Below are 11,230 nucleotides of genomic sequence, written 5' to 3' on the forward strand. Positions count from 1 at the left end.
TTTTTGTTTGTTTGTACGTACGTTTTCTGCCTTTTAGTTTTAGGACCCTGTGGTTTAATAATGTGTTCATTAAACAGTTCACTGACTACCAGCAATCTTTGCATCTGTCTCATGGCATGGCGGGACGACTGTGCCTAAACCACGCATACTTTGCCGAATTCAGTAAAACTTGTCTGTAATTCGATTGCTATCGCATGACCAGCGCCAAAAATTAAATAGTGCCTGTCAACAGAGACAGAAATCGACTTAATAAATTTGACGTGATGTTAGGACTGTGACGAAACGTACAAGTACAAATTTCATACTCGTACATAAGCTTATGTTCCTCTCCAAAATAACAGTCATTACCACAGACATATACTACTTGATCAATATTCCACACATGCCCTCAGAAAGTTGATAGGCTGACTCATGCCGTGCAAAAAAGGCAAGTGAAGACGCTAATTCTACCGAGAAAAAAATACTTTTATTTTTAAACTGACAAGTTTGACAGATTGAAAATCCATTTCAATGTCCGAGAGAAGTTTTTCTCAAAACTCCAGTTTAAACTGAAGAAAAACGTGTCTTGTTGAAAAGCTGAACGTCTTGTCTTCAGAAGGCGGAAAGTAATTTCTTTTTCCTTAGAGAAATTTTCTTCTTTGGCGGATTTCACTTTTTGTCATGGGAAAGCGGAGCTATATTTAAAACTACAAAATTATGATATCAAGTACTGAACGTAATACTAGCGACAGAACGGCTGCCCTAGCGGTAGGTATCAAAATTCGTTTATTCTGGTCCGCCACATATGGCAAGCAACATTGCTCGGTAGTCTCCGGAGGTATCCCCCTGTAAATATGGAAATAAAATAGAGATTAACAGTGAAAATTAATAAGTGCTCCGGGATAGATCATCCATACGTAAAGATCTGTCGTTTGAGGGCGCTCCATCGCAGCTTCTTCGAATCGTTGACACACGTACCAGCATGGACGTGTACACACTGAACGATTTTTTTTCCAGCGATCCGCTCACGTAGTGGAAAACCCGTTACAAAAGTTTAATTTGTGCAGTTTGTCAAAACTGGTTTTTCTCCGAAATGAAGGTGTGACTCGCTTTGATATTGTAAAACCAGTTCTGTTGTCATGACACAGCTACAATCATTTGTCCAGTAGGCCTAAATTGTATTTGCATATTTCGGAATTTTCTGCTGTTCGGGCGAGCAGCGTTGCGCGTTAACTGTGTCCACGCGTGCTGTGTCATTCTGGACAAGCAGCTAATTGAGCGTTATGATTTTCTAATGTTGGCTTGTTAGATCCATTAAAGTTATAATTTTTGATGTATTTTCTGTTTTTCTGCAACACACAACGGCTTGTTCACGTCCAAAGTAAATATCGAAAGACCTGGTATTCAACTTATTAACGTACATGACAATGCATGTTAGCAATTGATCCGACGTTATGTCTGAAAACATAATTCTACTATGGACCAGAATTCATTTGTCAGCAATGACACTGCATATTACACAAATTGTGTCTTGTTTGAAGGCCAAATACGCAGTATTTCAACATACTATGGTTGGAAGAACCAAATTTACATGTTTTCCATGATAAATGTAGTGGAATTCAAATTCAAAGCCATTGTCCCTTTTAATTTCAATCGGATGTAATTTTCAAAAACTAGATTTAATAAGAAATAACTTCTAGGACTCATTTCTTGCTTTCCGTCTGCTATTTTTTATTTCCTTGGCTAGGAAGTAAACTTAGTGAACACGATTAGAACTAATTTGGGATAATTGGATTTTCATATTTTTCAAATTTCTCAAAAGTGTTAGGTGCCGTATAGCTGAATATTGCAATAATGCAAATTGCTCATAAAAACAAGTGTGTAACTTAAAAAGAAAAGCAGATGAGGTTACATTTGTAGATTAAATCGACATTACTTCACCATGCATGCATCCAATTATCCCAAATTAGTTCCAATCGTGTTACTGAAAAAATAACTTCAATTTGATTATAATGACCGTAACAGTTTGTTTATTTTGTCAATTTTGTACCAAATGCAATAACATTCATAAGAATGGCAAGATAAAGAGTTAAAAATACAGGAATGCCTGGATGGCAATACCCTGACGATGCAAAGATAAACCATACTCACAGCGATGGATTTTGCAATGGGCACTTTGAACATTTTGAAGTATTCGCGCTTGATCTGGACTAAGTCTTTCTCGCATCTTGATACCAGGATACGAATCAGGGTTTTTTCATCCGTTCCTAGTCCCTGGGTGTTTAAAATAAGATAGTAATCCATTCAGAAAACTTGACTTTACTATATGATAATGCCTCGAAAATAAGCTAGGACAGATCTCAACTTTTGGCACACTGTTAAGGGTTTAGTATAATCGATAAAGTTTTTTGGATTTTTTTCCGTCTTCAGTCTTACAAAACGACACTCGAAAAGTTACATCCTGCGTCACTCCGTTAATTATGAATGAATGAATGAATGAATGAATGAATGAATGAATGAATGAATGAATGAATGAATGGATGGATGGATGTGAATTGTATTCTTCGATACATCTGAAACAGATTTATGTTTAGGAAGGAGAGATGTCTACTTGTGACATAGAAAGCAAATAGTAACTTCGAGGAACATATATTATAATCTTTCATTACCTTCATAGCTGCATGCAATTGCTCGGCAAAATATGCAGGCTTGTCCCGGACAACCTTGACTGAAATAAAGATTTACAACGATAAACATTATATCATTATATAGACATATTATAATATAAAGTCATCCTAAGTACCTGACAAATAGATAGATGATTATATAGTGATGTGGTCGTTTACTGAATTCGTTTGCGAACCCCCCCCTCTCTCTCTCTCCTCTCTCTCTCTCTCTCTCTCTCTCTCTCTCTCTCTCTCTCTCTCTCTCTCTCTCTCTCTCTCTCTCTCTCTCTCTCTCTCTCTGAGACGAAAATGTCAAAATACTATACCAGCTACTATCAATATCAGATCACCGAGTAGACACCACTGAATAAAAATCGTTTTGCAAGCGGAACTCACCGATAGAAAGCATCCCTTTTTCAAGATTTCCGGACATTTCACTCTTGATAGAGGCTTCGATTTCTTTCTTGGCCACCTTGGCGTACTCATCGAAGGTCGCACGGAGTTGGGGATAGCTTCTCGTAGCCAATATCATATTGAAGCGAGATTCGTCAGTTCCCATAGCTTTCTCGCCGGCCTCAAACAGTGCCTGTTGGAAGATGCTTCAGTTTAAATCTGGGACCCGCTCATTACAAAGACTCCACTGCAACGCCCCTAATTAAATATCACAGATCACATCTGTCGAAAATAGTACAGATATCGTTCCTGACAAATTTCAATGATGAACCTACAAATTAACTTACATTTACAGGTCATTCTCAAACGAAGAGCCTGTAATTCTCATGGGGGTATATATACTACAATTGCCGTAAAATATGTGCGTCGCCAACACCATCGATAATCATGACTCTAGAGGGCGGTAAACTTTATCTCGTTCTTTGTTGTGTGTTGGATCATATATTTTGTTAGGTGTAAATGATCCTGAATGCAAACATGGTTACTCTCATCCAGGACTTAACGAACAGAAAAAATGCGATAAATGACGGAACATGTAAGCTGCTTGATCACGATATTTGCAGACGAAATACCTTATCATGTAATTTACTACTATTTCAGAGTTCTGTGCAAACACCTCGCCAATGATAATTCGAAGAAAATAAAGTAATATAAACAAACCATCAGCGTATTTGTAAGATTACACAAACAAGAACGTACGATACAACTGTCATCGTGTTTAACGTTTCTGGTCATTTATTCACCTTGGCATCGGCTTTTGCTTTGTCGGAGTCCACTTCGGCATTTTCGTCTCGGCCACCAGTTGAGAGTGACACAAACAATTTTTGCAAGTTTCCAGACGTGTCCGATCTTATATCTTCCTCCAGCTCATTTTTAAATTCTGAAACAAGCCAAAAAGGCAATATTACGAGTACCGCACCATTCCGAGTCCAATTTACAGCGAGATTTATACTACTGCGTCTTTAGCGGATAGAATTTCATTGGACAGGAAATTTCGGTACCAGTGGACGCGTAGTCGGATATTAAACTTTGGGTGGTGTCGACCTCACAGCGGTAACACCGGAAAATTTCAAAAATCTCTAATTATTTTGCCTTTTTTACAAAAAATATACATTCCACGATCGCGAAGTCACACGTACGAAAACCGGTCAATAACTTATGAATTAAAGTACAAATAATTCTGTTGAATACAATTTTTCATTACTGTGCGAGTCGAATATTCGTTTTGGACGCTTACAGCAAACCGTCACAGTTTCTGGCCTGCCGTATTAGCATGATATAGATTTCATGTTCACATTGCACGCTGTGTCGGTTTTTTATCAGTATTAAATATGTACGAACATTTCGTATACCGCACATTCAGTTTGAAAGTACGAGATGACAAAACAATCACACATCATTGTTGCCGCGCTTGATTCAAAAGACTGACCTTTCTTGTAGATTAATTTAATGGCTGTTATTTCAGCGTTGTTTCTAGAACACAGGATTTCAATCAAAGCATCTTCGTCTGTGCCGGCTCCCTGATGAGAAAAAAAAACAAATGTAGGGTGATGGGAGCTATGTAACGTTGAGGGCGTCTACTGAAAAGGAGCAGCTTGTGTGGGGGTCCCATTTGGCATTAAAACTAATACCAAGCTAATGAAGCTAGAATGACTACATAATTCAGTGTTTAGACTAAACAAAGTTATAAATTACATTCTTTACTGTAGATGTTGTAGGATTGTAACCATAGCAACGTGACTTTGTTGAAGATTACCAAACGAGTATGTTTGTTCATAATTTTGAATACACTTGCTGCATACCTTCATAGCTCTCTTCAGTGCGTGGGCGTCGAATAGCGGCGATGGCATCATTAAAGCCAATACGATAGCTTCTAGTTTGCCACTCAATTCGCTCTTGAAATCCTTTATAAGGTCCTGTTGATTTTCAAACAAGATTATCATAAAGTAGTTATATCTATCTATTTTTTCATTTAGCGTTTGTCTAGTAGAAACTCGTAGGTAATATTGATAAAATCTGTTCATGGCATTATTTTTGGTAGTTGTGTGATTACCGCCTTTCTTTAGCAATCAGTTGAAAAGGTTTTTCATATTACAGACAAAAACATAGTTGTGATCTTTTCGTTCTCCATGAAAACGTCAACGCAATCACCACTATCGGTTGTAGAAGTCTTACATTTCCATCGGTTGGAAGTTGAATATTTTGATTTTGCTTTCTACATCACCACCAAGTTTAACACGAATAGTCACGCCATGGTAATGAATGAGTGACAGAAATGCTTGCGGATTAGCATCTTTTGTCAGCAAATTAATAATTTACATTATGGTGTGCGCACAAACGCTTGGCAACGCAGTCAACTCTCCAATGCACTATGCAATTGACTATCATATCAAATAGTTTGTCAGTCTCATAAATATAATGCCGGGGAAATAAACGCTTTTCAAGAGAATTCGGCAAACACCAGTCAGAGGTGGTCAACGACAATAATAGAGAACTGAAATATTGGACACATATTGGCAAGAGAAATCACAAACAAACAATTGTTATCCTTACACGACCGAACATAGTCTTGTAGTCGATGGCGGTCTGAACACGCTGTGCATTGCTCAGATTTGTCAACACTTCGATGATAGCTTTCTCGTTCGTGCCTAGAAAAATAGAGTGACAGAAAAAGTGTGAGCGCTCCCCGTAGACTGAAAGGAGGAAAAGAAATTAACAACCACCGTCGCGTGGGTGGAGGACGCACCCAAAGATTTTGACTCTACACCCCCATTTCATAGTGTCGAAATCCAACTTTGCCAAAGAAAGCTATGGGGTAGTACCAAAACGTTGAGATGAAAGGGTTAATGCCCTGATCATGAATATGATTCACACTAACTTCCCGAAAGCACATTCAAGGTCGCCAATATTTGTTGAGATAACCATGGAGAGCAATGATTGTCTTCATATTGATGTGTTCTGATCAGAGTTGGCAGTGATATGCGAGCATGAACTCACCCAATCCCTTCATAGCCTTCCTTAAAGCTTCAGCCTCTTTCTGGCCATCGAAGTCGGACTTTGCCTTCACGGTACCTCCTCCCTAATATAAGAGGGCAGGCAAAAGAGAATTGTAATTCTTTTGGTATAATTTAATTTTACTGACATAAAGTGACGAATAATATTAAAGGACAGAACCTAAGTACAATAATACGACTAGAATTATTTCTTCTTGATATGATTTGACTTTTTTCGACAATGCAATAAAAACTTGGAATATTATTAATAATTTTGCATATGTAAACAATACGTGTTATAGTAATACATTATACGAATTGCTTTTTAATTGCCTAAGATTAATTAACTTACGGAAATTTGTTTGATTGGATGTGGCGAAGATGAAATGCTGCATAATTAATTAAATCATGCTTTGAATCACCATTGTAAATAATTTGCTATGTGTCAAATTTATGTGAAATATTTCTAAATTCTTTTCAGACAAAATGTTAAATATAAACTCGAAGCGTGAAGCAAATGTCTGCAGTTTGGCAATCCAAACCGTCATCCGTAAATATGGATAAACCATCAGGAATTAAAACAAAAATTTGATTTCCCAGCCGCCGCGGTTCGAATATTGTTCGAATGAAAAGCTCGAGAAATTCAAATCAAACTTTCTGTATTTTCTGTACAGTCTGACATTGAATACCTACATTTCAACATATTGCAATTTACAGATGGAATTTAAAATTCATAAATAGAAAATATCAATGCTTATTCTTCCTTTTCTCGTTATTAGTATTTCCCGTGTTTTGTCTCTAAAATGATATGTCAAAACATGACCTGCGGCATGCCATGCAGTCAAAAATGACTATATTGTCAAGATGAATGTGTAATATAACTAGGTAGAGAGATGGACGAGCTTGGTTGTCTTTATCATGTTTATCGTGGTATGTTTAAATTGACATGCATCGACTACACTGATATCATCATTTCTGGTCAACACAAAATCTGTGAATGTCCGAAGACTTTGCGAATACTGGGCGTGTCCTCTTGCGAGATGTGTGCGAAAGGACAGGTTATATTGTCACACAACAATGACAATATATCGTTTTCGGAATGATTTTTCTCGCTAGGTATTTAATATCTGCTATCACATCACTATGATACATCAAAATTTCACTGGGAAGTGCACAGTATGTATGCAAATTGAAGTCAATATTACCCTGCGCGTCGTTTTCGTAGCTCGAATCAATTAGATAAGACATCCAATATCTCGTTGCTAAGGGAAGTTTCATTCACTTGGAAACATCTTATACTTGACACTCGTACGTGAGTCATTATAGTGGGTTGAAATTTAACCTCCCATTGGTACAAATTTCTTATTACGTCACTAGTCAAAAACCGCATTATCCCCCGTACAAATATTATGTATAGTTATACTTTCCGAATACACTAGGGTTTTTATCTTATCCATGAACGAGGCTAAAACTTCTTGAGCTATATTTGACATTTCGGAGCTGGAAATGACCGTAGGTGACGACTGATGTGAATTCGACTGATATGAGGTTGTGATGCAAAATGACGCAGTGAGAAGTATTTTCAGATGTTTGGTTATACGATTTAATCAGTAACCGTATTCCATCTCAGATATACAAGACCTATGGAGTATGCACGGACCGTCTTACGTGGTTTGGACACGCTTTTCTTTAGATTATATTCAATTTATTTAATATAAGATATAAGAAGGCAAAGAAGACATTCGAAAAATTCAAGCTGCATCGAGTATTCGCATGCATCGTCTTCTGTTAAAAAACCCAGGATTGCTGATGTATTTAATTTGATGTTTACAAATAAGATGAAAAGTTCGAAAAAAGTCGATATGAAAGAGAAAGAAAGAAGTCTTCCTAAAGAAATTGCATTTTTATTTCAGATATACCGTCTTATTTTCATTCTTCGAACCGTCATTATTTTAGTTCATAAGGTTCGTAAACGAGGTGTTTGTAGGTAATAGTTGCTGGACACATTTCATATATCTGTTGCACTTTTATATATTTCCTTGATGTCATCTGCCACTGATAGCTTCATTCAAATGTTGACAAAGTAAAGCAAAACGTAAGATTGTCTATAAACAGCCGTTGATTTTAAACCAAGGAAATGATTCGATCATCACTACAAACCGCTAGAACCTGTAAGAGCGCCGTACCCATAGGCAGTTGACTCGACAAACGTTTAATATCGATGTACATGTACCTGGTGACCCAGATTACACTGGTTGAGTCGAGCGCCTCTCGGTGGACGAAACCAACATGCCATTATGCGGGGCGTTATTGAAATTTCACATAATTGTTTTCCAATTACAGTGAATTACAAAGTGCCGATTGAGTTTAGGACGTATGGAAATATTAATGTTCGCAGCAATATTCTGAAAGTCTGACACCTCATTAAGATGACGAGCTTTGAACAATTGCGATTTTATAAGACCCTTTCATGTATGGCGTATAATGTCGAGATCGCATCTGGTTGTCTTGTCTCCGCTCGGCAGAAGACATTATCTGATATACAGAATCTTTTCATAGGTTGGCTTCGTGCATAGAATCGTTAGAGTAAAACTAAAGCTTACCTGAGCTTCTGCCATCTCGACTGTCCTGCGTATACTGTAGTGACTGGAACCTGCCGAAGACTCTGCTACTCTGCGAAGGAGTGGGTGGATGAAATATTTCAAATCTTAATAAGCTAGGGTTGGCCTGGAAGATGATCCAAAATGTCAACACCGTCGGTCAATACATTACATAATCACCCTTTTAAAATGAACTGGTTAACATTCCGCATCACCTCAGTCCATATTTTGACCTTGTATTCCAATAGTTAACATCAGTTTGTAAATAGATGTTTGGTTCAACTTCACTGGCATTTAAAAGACTGTGTAACGTATTTAAATAATAGAAAAGAGTTGTCTATGAAGACTACAACTGTACATGTGAAATTGCATAAATAAACATGAATTCTTTATTAAATGTGAAAAGAAAGCACAATAACCGCTACATAAATAAAGTACATCAACTTCTATATTTCTTTGTGATTGGTAATCGATAGTTTGACATCTTAATGTGACGTCACGACGATGATGACGAATGCTCTACGAAGTTTTGTTGAATCTAAGAATCTACAGAACAGGGTCGAAAATGTGCTACTGGAGCAATATGAGAAGAGGATTTCTTTACATCAAAATATTACTATTCTCGAATCCAAGAGAAATGTCTTTTCATCAATGTGTATGTGATTAACGAGGAAGTTACCTTTGTCTTGTGAGACGAAGTACAGGTGACTTATCCGAAATTTACGGAAGTCTGTATTGAAAATTATTTTATTAGTGATCTGCGAGACAGCTTTGGTACAACATGACACGCAGAAAGGATGTTTCATATATCGATCGATTAAAACGCGCAAGCGTGAAATGTATCAATGTTTACTTTGTTAGAGGTTAACTTACCTAGCTGTCAATATTAACTGCGCTTATAACATAAGTTATTATTAGCTAAATATTACATGCGACATGCGTACAAACACAGTATTATGGGATAGAACTATAATCTGTGTGCACTTACAGCACACTTTCAAACACTTGAACTAATGATCGCTCGTCATCGCTTCGTTCCCGTATACAAGTGGACATGTTGACTTGATGTGACTTTTATTCCGTTAAAAAATATTCAGGCCTGGAAAATAATGGGTTTCTGTATCAGAACTACCTATTTCAAATAGATCAACGCTAGGCTTTCTTCCAAGAAATTAGAAATTGTAAGAGAAAGAGAGCTAAAACAGAAAGACAGTTGAGGTTATGTAGATTTTGCAGAAGAGAACTAGATGACGAATATCATTTTTCATGTTATGTGACTTTACTCAAACATTAAGAAAACATCATCTGACTGTATATTACATTGAGAACGCCGTGTCCTTTGTAGAATTTATTGAACTAATGAAAAATAGGGATAAGCATGTGATTTTTGGTCTCGCAAAATATATTCATCATGGTATAAACAGAAGAAAGATATCATTGAGACCTAAAGTGTAAGTTTAGATATAAGTATTGTGCGGCGAGTGTGGCGTTTTTTTGTTGATATTTTCGTTAGCTTTGTAATTGTTACAGCTAGTGTTTTAACCTTTGCCCCTTCAAAAGACTTATTCTTTCTTTAGTTTGTGTAACGAAAGGCCGGTGGCCTATGTTATTGAAGTAAAATATCACATACATACATACTCCTGCACCAAATGATGTATGTCGTTACAATCATGAATCAAAGGTAGAATGCGCCGCGGAGGCAGATATTCGGACTCTGAAGTTAAAAAAATCAGATTATACTCTACCACTTGTTAGGGTTCATTTTACAGCTCTCAGAGTAAAATATCTTTGCCGTCTTAGAGTTTCGCAAATTACAGGTGAATTTTATGTAGTTTATTTCCCTTTTACCAAACTTTGCACGTTGACTCCTGATTTTGATTTCTTGATTTGGTAAGAGAATGAATAAACGTTTCAATAAAAGTTTAAGTCTTTCACTTTCGATGTGCATACTTCCTTACCAGAAAATAAGATAATGCATCATCTTGTTTTGTTGTTCTACCTTTTAGCTACGTGGCAAAACAATGGTGTCATCGACGTACTGCATTGTACGAACATTCTGTATGATTTTATATTGAAGAAAGTACTATTGTGGTAATAGAGTTCGTTTGAATGAACCAATTTTACAGAAGACGTGATTTAAAATCTTCTCACCTTCAGAGCTAGTCACCAAGCCGACAACAAAATCGTCTACGTATAATGTCTATGTTGTTGCCATAGGAACCGGTATCAGGGGTCATGCCCGGATAGGGGTGTGTAAGGCTGCAACCGACTTGGCTTGACCCTTAGACTGGAGCTCTTGTTAGGATGTCTGCTTTCGGTTTGTTATGTAAACATATCTGGAAAAACTTCGTGGAGAAATCGAGAGACTGAACAATTAACGTGTACGTAAGAAAGAGAAATCAAAGAAATTGTCGAGAGATGTTCTACACTGACATTGCTACTCTCAGTCGTCAGCAACAAACCAAAACATTAAAATAATGAGATACAGGCAACGTAAAGGGAAATCACCTTTGGTAAGCCAATGGTATCCTATACCTGT

At 37.1% G+C, this 11,230-nt stretch overlaps 1 protein-coding gene across 1 annotated transcript; it reads right to left on the reverse strand.

Annotated features, from left to right (window-relative positions):
* Positions 1-444: 444 nt before the first annotated feature.
* Positions 445-11,162, reverse strand: LOC139122983 (annexin A7-like). The gene is made up of 11 exons (XM_070688912.1): positions 10,843-11,162; positions 8,695-8,818; positions 6,096-6,177; positions 5,652-5,746; positions 4,901-5,014; positions 4,528-4,618; positions 3,842-3,978; positions 3,042-3,231; positions 2,649-2,707; positions 2,131-2,253; positions 445-825 (listed from the first exon to the last, which is right to left on the reverse strand). The coding sequence occupies exons 2-11, from the start codon at positions 8,707-8,709 to the stop codon at positions 766-768; spliced, it is 966 nt and encodes a 321-aa protein (XP_070545013.1). The 5' UTR covers positions 8,710-8,818; positions 10,843-11,162; the 3' UTR covers positions 445-765.
* Between the last annotated feature and the right edge of the window lie 68 nt (positions 11,163-11,230).

The sequence above is a fragment of the Ptychodera flava genome, chromosome 22 (assembly GCF_041260155.1).
Source record: "Ptychodera flava strain L36383 chromosome 22, AS_Pfla_20210202, whole genome shotgun sequence".
Lineage (NCBI taxonomy): Eukaryota > Metazoa > Hemichordata > Enteropneusta > Ptychoderidae > Ptychodera > Ptychodera flava.